Source organism: Lutjanus erythropterus, chromosome 17 (genome assembly GCF_056507025.1).
Source record: "Lutjanus erythropterus isolate fLutEry1 chromosome 17, fLutEry1.hap2, whole genome shotgun sequence".
NCBI classification, from domain to species: domain Eukaryota; kingdom Metazoa; phylum Chordata; class Actinopteri; order Lutjaniformes; family Lutjanidae; genus Lutjanus; species Lutjanus erythropterus.
The window spans coordinates 19,211,393-19,228,033 of record NC_139333.1 but is presented as its reverse complement, the minus strand read 5'-3'; the positions used below and the strand labels follow the sequence as shown (position 1 = coordinate 19,228,033).

At 39.3% G+C, this 16,641-nt stretch overlaps 1 protein-coding gene across 2 annotated transcripts in view; it reads left to right on the top strand.

Annotated features, from left to right (window-relative positions):
• Positions 1-207: 207 nt before the first annotated feature.
• LOC146312106 (disks large homolog 5-like) overlaps positions 208-16,641 on the top strand; it is a 47,831-nt gene continuing 31,397 nt past the window's right edge. For both annotated transcript variants that reach the window (XM_084740257.1, XM_084740255.1), the window contains exons 1-5: positions 208-942; positions 9,580-9,648; positions 11,830-11,998; positions 12,337-12,480; positions 16,093-16,276. In XM_084740257.1, coding sequence (XP_084596383.1) covers positions 645-942; positions 9,580-9,648; positions 11,830-11,998; positions 12,337-12,480; positions 16,093-16,276 — 864 coding nt within the window. In that variant the 5' untranslated portion in view covers positions 208-644. The remainder of the gene's footprint in view (positions 943-9,579; positions 9,649-11,829; positions 11,999-12,336; positions 12,481-16,092; positions 16,277-16,641) is intronic.

Genomic DNA, 16,641 nt, shown 5'->3' with positions numbered 1-16,641 from the left:
CAAGTGTTACCACCATCCCTGGTCTCCCCTATTGTGTTTCTATTATTACCCTGGTAAAAGATGTCAGTACTTCCTCCATCATTGTCGGTATCTATAATATCTTGTAATGTTTTTGTTAATGGGACTTTAGAGCGGCGGGGAGCCAGGTGCGTCCACAAACGAAGCCCCGCCTCCGTTTACCTTAAATGTCCATTGCACGGAAATATGATTGGCACAGAGCTACAGCTGCTTCAACGGTGAGACATGGCGGAGTTTGTAGTCTGACAGAGAGGGCTCTTGAAGAGTTTTTACACTTTTCAACATGTCGAAACAACTTGATTCGGGGACGGTAACGTCTCCGTAACGTACACGGAGCCGAGCTTAAAGAGGCAGACACGTCTTTTCTTTCCTTTTTTTTTTTTTTCTTGTCGGGAAGGACGACGGAGCGGCGGTTGGGAAAATGTGTTGTCATCTTCGTGCAGTCAACAGCCTTGGGCAACAAATATGGCTACTTCTTGTGTATCCTTCAATTCGGGTCGAAAACCGTCCTAACTGGGCCGAGCGGGATAGTTTCGGGGAGTCGCAGTCGCAGTAGGACGAAGGGAAGCCGACCGCACGGAAAGAGTAAGAAAGCTGGATTTGTCCCGGTTTAAAACGCCGAAGAGATGGAGCCCAAGCATAAAGAGTTGTTGGAGAAATGTTACCAGAACTTGGTGGAGTCGATAACAGATGCGGACCGAGTGGTGGATGTTTTGGCTCACTGCGGGACCCTCAGCCAGGCTGAACGCTACGAGCTGGGACACAACTGTTCCTCCAACTCGGAAAAAGTGGACCTTCTCCTGAAGATACTCATAAGTAAGGACAGAGACCATTTCTCCGAGTTTTGTTCAGCCCTGGAGAAGACTCACCCTCACCTGCACTCTGTGCTGCTGAATGGCATCGGACCAGTGGATCATACAACTGGTAAGAAAGCTATGATTAGTTATATAAGATATAAGATATTTTAAACTCAGAGAAAACTCTTTGGCCAGAGATAGCTAAACATTACAGCAACATAAGAATAAAAAATAATACATAATAACTATGGACTAAATACAAATACCAGTTTCTAATAGAGTACATATATAGCAAGATAGGTTCAGTAAGTAAAAAAAGTAGAATATAATATATATTTATAAAATTAGTAGTGGCAATAATGTTGAAAGTTTTACTGGCAGTGATGTTGAAAAGTAACATGTATAATTAATTTGCACCTGGTGTTGCACAAACTACCGGTGTACTGCACATGATATTTAATGTAATCGTGCACATCATATAGAAAAGTAATATTACAACATTGAAAAAGAATTATTGAACACAATGTTGGAATATTGCACATAACATTGGACATAATAGTGCACACAATATTTAAAGCTAATATTGCATGTGATGTTAACAAAAGTAATACTGCACAGAATATTGATGTTATTGTTCTCAGGGACTGATTTTTCAAGAAAGGGCACAAGACTGTGTCTAAAAGAAGCTTGGTATGGCATAGAGCTGTACAATATATATATATATATATATATATATATATATATATATATATATATATATATATATAGATATTGTGAGATGTGACTAGATATTATCTTAGATTTTAGATATTGTGATATGGCATAAGTGAAGTCCTTTCCTGGTTTAAAAGGCTGCATTGCAGTAAAATATATATATATTTTTTTAACTTAACAGGCTCTTCTAGCTGTTACTTTTCTTCATCCACTTAGTCATAACATCCACATTACTGATTATTATTTATCAAAAAATCTCACTGTGTTGATATTTTTGTGAAAGCACCAGTCATTCCTACAATATTGTCGCAGTATAGATCAGTATTGAGTTATTTGGCCAAAATATTGTGATATTTACTTTTGTCCATATCACCCAGCTCTGGTATGGACGCATTTATAACTTTATTTTAGTGATGTATGGTGTGTCTAGAGGACTGCTGTCCTTATCAAACCTGTTTTCGATCCTGCTGTGAGCGTGATCTAACTAACATTAGGCATATTGACCATATGACAGCTTGATGAAGAGCATGACTTTTCCTTTGGGCAAGAATACAGAGAGAGAGAGGGAGAGGACTGCACAATCATGTGACCTGATGCTTATTTACACTCACACTACTGTGCTTGTTTCCTTTGCTGTGTCACTAAAAGCACAGCCTGCCAGCCCTTTGTGAAAGCATTTAATGGACCTAAAAAGACTCAGACAATCAATATAGTGACAGCAGGGCTGCCTGAAGTTGTGTGTGTGTGTGAGAGAGTTTGAATCAATAACCCACTGTCACAGTCAAATAAATGACTGAAGAATTAAATGTGTGTTAATGCACAGTAGAGTGATGTGCAGGAGAAAAGTATATATAGTAGAGAGAATGAAAAAGAGGTCAGTTTCATTTTGTCTTGGTACAAAAGTAACTGCAACTAACAATTGTTTTCATTATCAGTGGATCTGTAAGTGGCTTTTTTATTAATCGAATACGTCTTTGGGTTATAAGATGTAAGAAGATATTGAGGAATGGCCAGCACAAATACCAGAACCGCTGTTTGTGTCTTCAAATTGCTTGTAGGGCTGTGACTAATGAATAATTTTCAAGTAGTCTGCTGATTATTTTCTCTTATCAAAATATCTTACAGCTCAAAGTGACTTTCTCAGTTTGCTTCTTTTGTCAAATCAACAGATGAAAAGTTTTAATATCACATAAGGTAAACATAAGGTAGACTAGGTTTGGCATTATCGACTTAAATATTAAACGTATCAATAAATGATCAGAAGAGTTTCTGATCTTGATTAGTTGACTAATCATTTCAGTTCGAATGTCTTGTTTTTTCCAATCAACAATCCAAAACCCAAAGATATTATCACGTAAGGCAGAGAAATGCAACAAATCCTTATGAGATGCTGGACAAGGGAATATTTTCTGATTAATTTTCACTTGATTAATTTATTGACTAATCTGTTCAGCTCTAATGTCTTGCTTTTTGTGGACAACAATCCAAAATCCTGAGATATTTAGTTCACAACGAAACAGAGAAAAGCATCAAATCTTCACATTTGATAAACTGCAAATCACCAAATGGCTATCATGTAATTAAAATTATTGGCAATTTTTTGTGGATCAACTAATCAATTTGCCATCTGCTTATTTCAGTCTTCTGCAGTACACGTATTTGTAGTAAATTATATTCAAAATATCATTTTTAAATAATCAAAAGCCTTTTTAGGGGTAATCCAAAGATTTTTTGAGTTGCCAGATTTACTTACCTGTCATGGCATTTTACTCGAGAGGGCAAGGAGGCAATCCTTCTTGTTGAGCCCTGCCATCACTTTGTTTTAAACTGAAAAATATCTTTATTACACATTGACATCAGATTTCTTGTTCTAACATAACACAGATTCCGTTTTTGCTAAAAAAAATACATCACTTTTCCCTCTAAATGTGTTTTTCTCCCTCACAGCTAAATCCTACAGCTACAGAAATGCAGTTTTTATGATGCTAATAAATGTCATCAGCGTAAGCCAAGACCATGATGATTTATGTCCCAAAATTTGTCACTTCTTTGGGCACTAAAACCTTCATTCATATGTAACGTAGTAAATATACGTAACAATCAGCAGCAGTAAATGGCACAGGGTCTTTGCTCAGCACCTCCGCTGCACCTTTGCATTTCAAAAGCAACATTTGCATTGCTGCTTACTTTGTTCACTCTCAGCTATCGTGTCGTACTCAGTGAGCTGAATGGTGAGGTGTTAATTATGCATTTATTCTGCTCTCATTATTTATAACTGAGAACTGAAGCTGCCGAGTGAGTCCATTTTTTTCCTAAGCTTTTTCATTTTTGCGGCGCATTTCACAATCGTGCAGCGAGTCTAATGCTGAGCACTGATAGGTTTCCTGCTGCTGAAGTACATGAACATGTTCTGGGCTGGTCTTCGTGTCGTCTGCGGCTCCCTGTCGGCAGTCACACAGGACACGAATGGGCTGAGCTGCTTTTTGCTACTGGGCGGACAGGTTCCTCCACTGCACCGCCAAAAGAAGGGCCTTTCGCCAGCAAGACAGTAGCTTGTTCCAGCCTAAATAATATGCACTGTCAGCAGCCTGATCGAGCTACTCCCCAGTCACCCAGAATCCCCAGAGGGTGAGGGGAGCTGGATCATCTTTGAGATCAAAACAAGGTTAACGAGGGGGAGCTTTGTTAGTTAACCCCAGCAGGCAGTCGAATGTCAACAACAGAGATGCTAAAACTAGGCGACTGAAATGATCACTGAGCTGCAAGAACTCACTGGGATGTGAATATGATGTGTGCCTTCACAGTATTTGAAAAGGTGTTTTTTTCCCAGAGGGCTTGTTTGTTTGTTTTTAATAAACAAAGATACTCTATAGCTTTATATAACCGTAGCTTCAGGGCTTGACAGCAGAGACCTTTTGTTTACAGATTGTTCCAACCTTTTCTTGAAGAACAATAACATGACGGCAGCGTATCATAAGGGTGTGTATCGTGTCTGACGTGTTCGCTTGGCTGCGCCTCGCTGTGCCACCGCAAAAGAAGACAGGATGTTTGGTAGTAGGATAAGTTTTCTTCATCTCGTCTTTCATTCTCGATCTTCTCCTTATTAAGGAGGAAAGAGGTTCAGAGCAGAGGTTGTTTAAAGTGGGAGGCGGGGCTCTCCAGGGGTGCTCCAAACTGTTTCACGGGAGGCTCAGGAAATTGAAGTGAAAAAAAATTACGTTATCAAAAGAAGATCAAATAGAATAGCCTAAATGCGTGTGATTAGGTCAAAGAGATAAAGTTTTGGGGATTTTTTTTTTCTTTTTTTTTCACTTTCCCACAGTCAGAAACTCATAAATACTTATGAACAGACCTTTTTAAAGAGACAGTTCACCCTGAAATCAAAACTACATATTTTACCCTGGCTTGTAGTGCTATTTATCCATCTAGATTTTTTGGTGTGAGCTGCAAAGTGCAGAGATGTCTGCCTTCTCTCCAATATAATGGGACTAGATGCCACTCATTTTATGGTGCGGAAAGCACCAAAAAAAATACTTTTGAAAAATTCAACAGCAGTGTGTTTTTCCAGAAGTCATGACCCGGTTACTCAAGATAATCCACGGCCCTTGTTGTGAGCAGGAACTACTTTGTTTTTGCAGTATAATCAACCAGAACTACTTTCTTTTCTGTAAGAAAGAAAGTGGTTCCTACATGAAACTGCTCACAACAAGGTCTGTGAATTATCTTGAGTAACCAGGTCATGATTCTTGGAAAGAGACACTGGTTTTGAATATTTCAAATGGATTTTTTTTTTGGCACTTTGAGGACCAGATGCCAAGTGCCATTTAGTTCAGTTATATTGGAGAGAAACCAGATGTCTCTATGGGTGATTTCAAATGATGCTTCTTTTTTACATATTTAGATTTTTTTTAAGACTCTACAGCCATACTAGTAACTCTGACGTTGTAATGATCATGTTAAAAAAATCCAAACTATTAAAGTTTTTAACAAAGTGACCTGATCATGAGGTGCCAGTTGAACAGGATCACCAAAGTTCACATAGATAATTAAATTTCATGGTATTTTCATTGTTGAGACATTTCATTCTTCATTTCTAAACCACAAATGTCAACATGCTGGCGGTACTGGATTCATCCTCTGGACACCATGAATGTCAAATTTCGTGGCACTAATTTGTTAGAGGAACTCTACTGATTGATTTTACTCATCAAAGTCTGTTTGATGGTCTTGTGGAGTGCAGCTTCTTATGTGAAAAAAGTTTTCTAAAGCTTTTTCTGGCTCATGAGGGAGCTGCATGAAATCTGATGAAGTGATATTAAATGCTGATGCTCTCTAATAAACCTTTTCGTGGCAGCCATATTGATATGAAATAGCAGAGTAAACACAGGTGTTACCAATGATACTAATTAAGGTGCTGCTCAGTTTAGTGTTGCAGAGCCTCTCTACTGAGCCAACATGCACAATAGCAGCACTCTGACTCCGTTTGGCCTGAATGGAAGCTGAATTAGTATCATTGCTAACACCTGTGTCTACTCTACTATTTCATGTCAAAATGGCTGCCGTTGCCTTTTTCAGTTGCGGCAGGAAAAGCTCAAGTGTGAATAAAATTAACGATGGCTGAATTCTGTGCACTGTAGACTGCACATGCTGTCTCACTGTCTGATGTCTTACGGAGACTCTTCAGTAGAAAGTTAATGTTAAAGAGTGCTGCAGGGATGACGTGTTTTTGTAGGCCAACCCAGAAGTTGGCATCGATCTGGTTCGATCCTCAAAAAGCCAGCGTGATTTTCCAAATGGATTTTGGATTAGTGAACAAAATAAAGTCTGGGGCGAACAAAAGTTTATGATACTTACAGGTTTTAATCTTCACAAATGAATGCTACTTTAAGGATTGTTGATGGTAAATGCAGTCACCAGAAATAAAAAGCTAACATTAGGCTACAAACAAACTACGCCATGGGCATGTGACTCGAGTGTCACCACCACTAAATAAAGTAAACTGAATATCTTTGGGTTGTGGACAAAAAAAGCCATTTAAAGATGTTATCTTGGGCTTTGGGAAACACTGATCAACATTTTACACCATTTTATGGACCAAACAACAGATGATTAATCAAGAAAATAATTGTTAGTTGCAGCTCCACAAGGTTGTAGAGTGAGATAACAATGTACTTCCCTTTTTGCTACACATAAAAAAAACATTTAAAATTCTATACAGTAGATTGATTGAATAAATAAAAATAAAACAAACTTATTTACATGGCAGATTGCTGAGGATTAATTAAGCAGTCTCACAGCCTGAGGGGAGAAGCTGCTCTGTTGTCTGTTGTAGTGTGGTAAGGCAACGGATGAATTTATGAATGCGGTGAATTCAAAGATTGGTTTAATTATCTTACCCACTTAATACTTTATTTTATGACATCCTCCCTGTCAGTACAGACAGACACTTGCTTAACCTGTTGGATCAATGGGTAATAAACATGACTTTATGGACATGTACAGTATAAGAAGTATCTTAGCTTTTACACCCAAATGATATTTAACTTATTGTAGAGCAGTCAGATCTGAGCAGTTCAAGTTGCTGTGACTTTAGAAAAGAGATCAACCCAAATGAGATACTTGAGTGGCGAGGGTCAGACCCGCAGCGAGGTCCGGGTCACATGACTTCCACGGAGCAGAAAAGTGAGCGAGCTATGACACAGTGAACCTTGCCCATTGAGACACTCTCTGCTCAAACAGAGTCATGGGAAACTTAAGCTAGAGCGAGAACAAAGAGAGCTTGATCCATGGGATGCCACGGTTCCTGAGGCACATCAGTCTTTTTTTTTTTTTTTTTTTTTTTCTTTCAGTCCTTTGCTGGGAAAACGAGGGGTGAGCCATGTTAGCTGGGCTCCTTCCAGTCTTAATCAAACTCATAGTCTCCTTTAGCTAGTGGGAACTCAGCCAGCCAGGGATTGATTTAGAGTACTGAGACGTGGGTAAATAGAATCGTTTGTCATGCTCCCGCTCCGAGTCGGGCGCTAGAGACTTTACATCAGGGGTGGAAGTTGCTGATTTAACCGAACCATAAGCTGCTCATCCCACGGCCAAGTTAGATCTCAGGAAATGTGCACTGCTGGCTGTTTGATCAAGACTTTGTGCTCTCTGTTAAACATTTTAAGCACCATTAAAATTCCTTTTATCTTTTTCCTGACACACTTAAAGGAGGAAATGTGTGGAGGTGCTTATTAGATTCGCATTCTGTGAAAAGAGGAATCAGTTTTGCATGGTGTTTAAGCAATTTAACTGACAAAACATTAAAATACAACAAATCTGACATCTATTAAAGGGACAATTTGTCACTTTTCATGTGGATGTCCAGACAGTGTTGATGGTAAATGTAGTCAAATGAAGCTATAAATTTCTCAGCGCACGCTATATTGATCTTGAAAGCTGAGTCCTGCAACAAAATCATTTTTTCCTGCATCCAGTGATGTCACTGGACATGGTTAAATAGAATCGTTTGTCATGCTTCCACTTGTGTGAAGTTTACAGGGATCTGTACCAAACAAAGATGTTTTCTTAAGTCTGTAGAATATGAGACTAGGACATCTCTGCAGCATAACATTATTTGATTTTAAATTGTATTTTGACACACATTTAGCCTTCGATAAATGTTGCACGTCTTGCATTTTAACTGCAGTAAGCCATATTGTGATTTTGATAAAATTTTGTTTAATTGTTCAGCCCCTTAATGCCATGATGTTATGCCCAACAAGGTAATACCTACACGCTAGGATGTTGATGCACTGCAACATGGTCATGGGCGTCAGAAGCTTGTGTGCAATGCATCCTGGTACATGTAGGCACTACTGCCACAGCTCTGTGACAAGGAAAACTCTACTTTTTTGGTCAATATAACACACTGAGGAATGTATTTCTTCAGTTGACCACATTTACCATCCTCACCAAATGCACATCCACATAGAAACAGGCCAAATTTTCCCTTAAATTGTTTAAGTCAATTAATTATTTGGTTGTTTCACTTAGTAAAAGGTGAGGATTTGCCATTTTTCTGGTTGTAGGACTTCAGCTTGGGCTCTGGAAAATTGGGATGGATGAATTTTGTTTTCTGACATTTTTAGTTCAAATGTGTGTATATTTGGAATATTTTGAACTATAGGTTGGTATAAATAAAGACTTACATCAATAGCCATTTTTGAACCCACATAAACACTTTGAAAGTGATCCTTCCTTTATTTAATTATGTATTTTATAGAATTGTGACTGTGAGTGACATATTTTGGTGAGACGTTCTGCAGTTGAAGAATAAACTTCATCTTGCTCACTTTAGTTGGCATTATCACTTTTGAGACAAAATGTTAAATTCAATCATTCAAGTGTAATTTAATTGAAAAAAATTGTTGGCTGCGGCCCTACTCTTTGTCGCGACATCCGGAAATTGACAAGTGACATCAATATTTTCTCAAGAACATATTATGCCATCAGAATGATATGAAATATGCTATATAACACATTAAAATTCTACACACATGGGCTTTAGTTGGTTAATAAAAAAACCTAAAATCAACTGTTCCATCAGACTCTTTTCAAGAATTTCTGTAATGTTTTCTAGTAACTCAATCTTCTCCATAATACTTACAGTGTACTACTAAGGCTTCCTCTCTGTACAGTTAATTATGAATCACTGTAGGCCATAAAAGAAGGGGCTTTCACAGGGGGGGACTGTGTGATGTTGTCAGAGGAGATAAAAGGAGAAGCTCTGAGGCTGCAGCCTCTTTGGGGCCCTGGCTAGTCAGTATTCAAGCTCCCTGCCCAACTGATAATTAGCCACACTCTGCTGTCAGCCCACAGGCCCGTCATCCCAAGTTGGGGAAAGTCCCACTTTATTATGCCTCCAGCTGGCCTTTTTTCAGTAAAGGCCCCTGAATGTAACCTAAGCCACCGAGCCTTGATGTACAACACAATGCCACAGATAATCATCTTACTATAATGCAGACATGGTTGAGTACACTCTCAGCTGACTTTAATGTTTTTGTTCGCCTTGCAGGGTCCACTTACAGCATCTTGTCCACCATGCCGTCGGACTCAGAAAGCAGCAGCTCTCTCAGCAGCTTAGGTGAGTGTGGCGCTCATGATGGTGGTGTCAGGTGTAGAAATGTCAAAAAGAAAGAACAAGAAAAACCCCAGAACACACTCTGCAGATAATATTTGTCAAGTAACAGTCAGTCATCGGTTGCCGCCTGTTTAGACTCTGAGCACATGCAAGTGATTACACAGATGTGAGAAGGATTTAGTAACCCTCTACCCCCAAACACTCTCTCTCTCTCACACATACACACACACACACACACACACACACACATATACAAACACAGACCTGTTTCATTTAGTCACTCTCTGGGGGAGAGTGAGGATTGGACTGGTTCATGCCACTGAAAGGGAAACAACTGTAATTTCTATCAGCAAGGGGATTCCTGTGTGCTATATTCACAAGTGCTGCAGTTAATGAGTACGACAATGAGGCAGATAAACAATGAAGTAGAATATTTAACTGGTTTTTGCCTCACACCTGTGAGCAATGATTAAAAAACAGTTTTCTTGTTATGTGCTTTAAATTAATTTGTAGATTTTTGGCCCAGTAGCTTCAACAAAGAGTTCTGACTTATGATTGGTTAATATTTAGACCCAGTAAATTCAGACTCTCGAGCCCTTGCATGTACATTAGTCTGTTGTCCATGGTTTCACTTTGTCTTTTGAATCTGAAAGTTTTCAGTAAAATGTTGAATCATTTTGAGTTTTTAAAGGGATGTGAATGTCCAATCACTGTTGATAAGCGATTAATTCCTCAGTATACTGACTAAGAAAGCTGCGTTCTCCTGCTCACAGAGCTGTGCCAGCAGTTCCTACATGTACCAGGATGCACAGAATGCCTGTTACCTGTGCCCCACCCATGTTGCAGTGTATCACCACCTTGGCTCAGTGGTTCTCCAACTTTTTTCTTTTTTTTGGCATGCCCCACTTCAGAAGTCAAAAAAGCTTATGACCCACCACCTCACATCTTTTTTAAGCAATCATTACCAATAATAGGGGAAGCTGCAAAGCAAAAAGGATAAAGGTCGAATGTTAGTGAAACGAAAGTCAGCATGATAGCATCAACAAACCTGTTTGCTTATTTGCTCCACATAAATCATAATTATTCAACTTAGTTTCACTCCATATTCTTCACCCTGGACACCCAAACCCGACATGCAGTCGAGCCCCACAGTTTGATAACCACTGCCCTCGCCTATAGCTCTCAACTGACCAGAACATAGAGTAAGGAAAGAATTGTAAAACTACATTTGAGCTTGGAGTAGCCAGGGGACATGCTAGATGAGTATTTTTGTCACCTAACACCAATTACATCACTGTGACATCACTGGATGCAGGAGGAACAGGGGCACGCTCAATCTGAAAATGGTGTGAACTGTTTTTGCTACGGTTTCACGGATGGAAGGACATGCTTCAAAATGTTGTGTAATGTTGCACACCGGGGTTTCAGGTATTTTGTGGGTGTGTCAGAGGTGTCACCCAATCAGCAGCAACGTGTATTTAAAAACAGTACCATATTAAAACATTGCAGTGCATTGCACTTGCATACATAACAGGATGTTCAGTGCACCACAGTTTTTTTTTTTTTATAAATTTTTTGCTATATTTTGCTGGCGCTGAATGTGGCCCAGATTTTGCAGCATTAGAACCCAACGTTTTAAATAAATATAATGCACACACTGAGAAATGTATTGCTTTAATTGACTACGTTTATTATCAACATTGACTGGACATCCAGATGAAGAGTGCTGAATTTTCTCTTTAATTTATTAGATTGAGCGGGTATTTTAAATCAGGGGTTTTCAGAACCAGAAACTGTGAGCCTCCCCTCAGACAAAGCATGGAAAAAGTTACTCCTGTTAGTCTACTGGCTTATACCCCAAATACATAAAAAAGTCTGTCCAAAGGCAGTTATTAGTTACTAACTCTAGGACGAACAGTTCAAGTCCCAAATACTGTATCTCTGAACCACCTCTGTAACCAAATCACACATTTAGACTATTTATATGATCTCCATTTGGTAACTAATGTAGGATTTTTTTCCATTTCCATTCACTAAAACTCATCTGAAACAGTTAGGGGCCCCCCTCGGGAGGCTCGCCTCTTACTTTGAAAACCTCTGTTTTAAATTGGAGCTGCACTAACCCCCCCAGCGTTAGAGCTTTCTGAACGGCACATGCCACCAGTGACATGCTGACTCACGCAGGTACGCCTGGTCAAGCGTCCTCCCCTCCGCCTGCCCACATGGACAGCCACCAGGTGAACGAGAAGATGGAGACGGTTCTGTTCCAGCTCCGACATGTGACCCGCGAGAGGGATGAGCTACGGAAACGCCTGGCCCTGTCTTCGCCCGGAACCACCTTTGATGACTGCAGGTACTGTTCTGATCTCGTTTTCCAAAACATAAAGTAGGGCAGTGATCCCGTGAATATGCCCTCTATGAATAGAGCCATTTTGCCTTGTTTAGGATTTAAAAATAACAACAACAAAAAAACAAGCGAGTGAAGGTCTTTCATGACGCAAAATTGTCTTAAAATACGCTCAACTCTGTAAAACAAGGGGTAAGCATGCAATTTTAATGATGCCTCTCTTCCCTCGTGTTCCCGTAAGCACAAAGTTTGTATGATGTTTATCTCGCTCTTGCTTCTCTCATCCTCCCATGTGGCATCTTAAAACCTCAATTTTGTCTGCCTTCCTCCATTCTGTGAAACAGACCAAACTCAAAAGCAGGTCATGACTACGAGCGTCTGAAGCTGCAGTGCATGAAGGCGATGGCAGACCTGCAATCCCTGCAGAACCAGCACAGCACCACCCTGAAGAGGTGCGAGGAGGCTGTGAAGAAAGCAGACTTCTACCAGTGAGTAGAAAAGCCTACTACAGGGCCTTTGTAAATTTTTTAACAGCCGACGCATTTGTGCTGTATGCATTTGCGCTCCGCCTGCAGGGTTTTAGTTGGCGTTTAGTTCCTCCTCCTTTGACATATTCACAGTAGATTGCTTAGAACAGATTTTATTTTGTGAGAGTAATAGAGATGAAGCATTTATACCAGTCTAAAGCTGATGAAAAAATCCTTCATCAATTTAATTTGATCTTTAAAAAAAAACAAAAAAAAAAATGTTTTTATTGTCTTCTTAGCTGCATAAATCCCGAGTTGTCTTTTTAAACCAAAGGGTGGGAGCACAGGCTGAATTACTTCTCTATAAGTAATGCCCTTGAAGAGTTTCTGCCAAAGCATGGCTCTGTAATCATCATCATCATCTGAAGCCTGTGTGCATGGCACGGCATCTGTGCCATGAGGATAATGCTACAAACAGAGCATTTGTTGTCCCGTGAAATAAGCTGTGCTGAGTTGACATGACGGGGGAGGCTGGTCCATTTGTGTGATTCACTGATGCCATACTGTTTCCAAAGTGTAGGGAACTGACATCTGGCCCCAACGCAAACAGACAGATGAAGGATTATTGCCATGTTTAAGCCTCTCCTTCTGAACCCTGTTTGCACATCGCAGAAAGTCTTCATTTATTATTGCCTCTGCGCTCATCCATTCATGTGAAACACCCATCTCTGAGAATGGGAAATCACATTGTACTAAAATCAGTAAGTCACTTAACACGTAGACGAGCATTATTACTCAGTAATCATGGAGGATTTTATTGATCCTCGTAGCAATTCATGTCTGTGCTGTTTCCAGTTAAGCAGTATTACATAAGAGGCTTTTTGAATCGTTAATATCAACATGAGACTAATTACTGTCTCTGAAGAAGCAAGAAATCCTGGAAAGATGAGCTTTGAGACAATACCCAAAATATTACCTTGTAATTATTTCATTACAGAGTAACTAACTTCATAGCAGAGTGTGTGAGAAAGTACCTTTTGACTGCAAAGAGCCAGAGTAAGCTTGAACTTGTCTACAGTTCTTTATTTTCTTAAATTATTTCTTTATTTTTATTAGAGCTGCAAGGATTAATTGATTTCTTATCACTTATTGAATTAATCACCAATGTCAAAATTCTCTGATTCCATTTTTTTCAATGTGAATACTTACTCCTTTATGGCAGTAAACTGAATATCTTTGGATTGTGGGCAAAACAAGACACATGAGGATGTCATCTTGGGCATTGGGAAACACTGATCATCATATTTCACAATTTTCTGACATTTTGTAGACCCATCAACTGATCAATTCATCAAGAAAATAATCAACAATGAAAATAATTGCACTTGTGTTGGTTTTTATTTAAGATAAAGTCGTAAATGAGCATGTTGGACGAGAAGGACACAGAGCATCACAATAGTCAACATCTAAGAAGGTGTTGACATGGGCTTGAGCAGAACTCGTCTAAAAATAAGCCATATGCACAGAAGTGTTATTTCTGAGTGGTGCTGAAATGATTAGTTGATTGAAATGAATTTACAGTAATCAACAGTAATTTTCATAATCAGTTAATCATTTAAGTAGTTTATCAAGCAGAATGCCAAATTTTATCTGCTTCTAGCTTCTCTAATGCAAGGGCTTGCTGCGTTTTACTGTCACCGCAGGGTTCCTGCACAGTATGGAAAAGTGTAGAATTTGATTGAAATCATTTTCAGGTTTGAATAAGTATGTAAAAAAAAAGAAAAGAAAGTATGGAAAAATATTCCAGACTATTGCCTAATCTGATTCCTGGAATATGAAATTCAGAATTTCTAAAACAGTGTGTTTTTCATGGTGTTTGGAGCAGGCAGCCAGCATGGCCGTAAAATTTACCACTGTGTGAGGGAGCAGGGGTCAGAGTGAACATCACATCATTGAAAGCAAACCTCAGCCTGCAGAACAGCTCTGCCCCAAGTGCCCTGTAGCTGTATGAAATCTGGACATCTGCAACCTAATTAGTTTAAATAAAGTTGCGGCACTCTCTTTGAATTGCATATATACATACATAGACGCCTGAGTGATGGATTAAATGGAGCGGCTGCACACCCACTTATGGACTTGGGGGAGCAAACATGTTTTGGCATCCTCACTTTTTGATTATATAGCTAACTTTGCCATTTTTAAGCATTTGAGCTACTTTGGTAACAGCCAAAAAAAACTTCCTGAATAATGTTACACTTACCTGACAGAAGGTGAATTAACAGTGTTAATTGTAAGTTTTGAAATGATCACTTCTCATTCCCACTATTTTCTTTCATTATTGTGGTCACCATGGACACATTGAATAAAGAAAGCCGCACAGACTGGGTTTGGTGTTAATTGAGCCACAGTGTCTGGCAACAATCTTCTGGCAATTATTTGGCAACATAACTGCATACATAGTCAGAATTTAATGTACATGTTAACAGTTGGAACAAAATGTTGGGACAAAAACTAGCATCAGGGACAAAGACATGGTGTCTGGCATAATTCAGGAACAGTAGAGAAACTTGATTTTTTTTTTACAAAATGCAATTATGTTTATGTGTCATGAAACATATCATTTTAATAGTTAGGTGTCCAAATTAAAAAATAATGTGGCACAAGCATGATTGAATAATTTTCAATCCGTGTATGCCAGTCAGAAACGGGTTTCCATTTGCACTGCAGTTTGCTGTGATGTATTTATTGATCACGGATTTTAAAATAATCAAGAAACAGTAACTCAACCAATCTCTAAAGGAATAATGAAAACTGATTGTGACCAAACACCTAGAGATATTTTATTAGGGCTGCAACTAGTGATTATTTTCCATGTTGATTAATCTGTTGATTATTTCCTTTATTAATTGTAACTTTTGTTGTTAAAAAATCACTCCAACCCATTAACTGGTCATCAAAATTGCTGATGATTAATTTAGTAGTTGACAACTAATCAGTTGATCATTGCAGCTGTTTTTTTATTTATACATAAGTGCAGGGAACCAATAACAGAACTTCAGTGCTGGGCCAGACTGAGTCAATAAAGTTATTAAAGTTTAAGTCATTCAAACAAAGTTTTTAAACTAGATGTATTATCTACAATAATGAAACAAAGGAACTTCGATGTGGAACAATGGTTGTTTAGTCTGGGATAGTTGACCGTAGAATTCAGGACAGTTATGAGACAATGAGGGGAAAAAAGTTCATTCCGAGCCCTGCTCAGAAGTCAAAATGGTTTGAAAGTCTGGAAAGTTAACTCTGGAAAAGTATGAAATTTTAAAATGGAAAATGTGAGGGAACCATGTCACTGTAAATTGAATGTGTTTGGGTTTTGGACTGTCATCAACTTGAAGACATTGCTTTGGGCTCTGGGAACTTATTGCATATTTTTTCTCTAACAAGTCCTTCTTTAGAGTAAACAGTGCATCTAAAAAAAACTATTATATGCAAAATAATCATTACTTGAGCATTTGTTTGTCTGTGAGTCAAAAGACACAGTCATACTTTTCCTTGGCTCCAAGTGCTGTGATGCTGATTTTAAACATGGCTGGCAGCGCCCACGGTCTGATGGTCCTCGCTGTGGTCTCTCCTCAGTACGCTGCACAGCCGTCTGGCGAGCGAGCACGCCCAGCTGAAAGACGAGCTGGAGGTGGTCAGACAGGACAACATCCAGCTGGTCCGGGAGCACAACCACGTGAAGCAGGCCTGCGAGGAGCTGAGGAGGCTGCACGACGACGACCAGAGAGAGGTGGCTGACATGAGGATGCTGCACCAGCAGGTACCTGTGGAATCCCAATCTACATTCATGCTCGCACAGCTACATGCAGGTTCATACTGTCCGCACACACAGCAGCGCTCACCCACTCATCCCCTTCTCTGACTACCCTTGAGATTCAATCATTTGGATCTTGACATTTGAGACAGAAATCAATGTATTTCTCTCTCAGTGACCATTAGCTTCCAGACATCAGAGAAATGGGGTCAGACAAGCTTGTCTCCATCGATCAAAACAATTCTTTTGATTTAGACAAATGACTTAACCTGCGTCTTTTTCTGTTCCTCCGTCTGACATGCAGTCAGAAGGTCAGATCATTAAATGTTTGCGGGAGCTTACGTAACAGCGGTGAATGTCTTACATTGCTC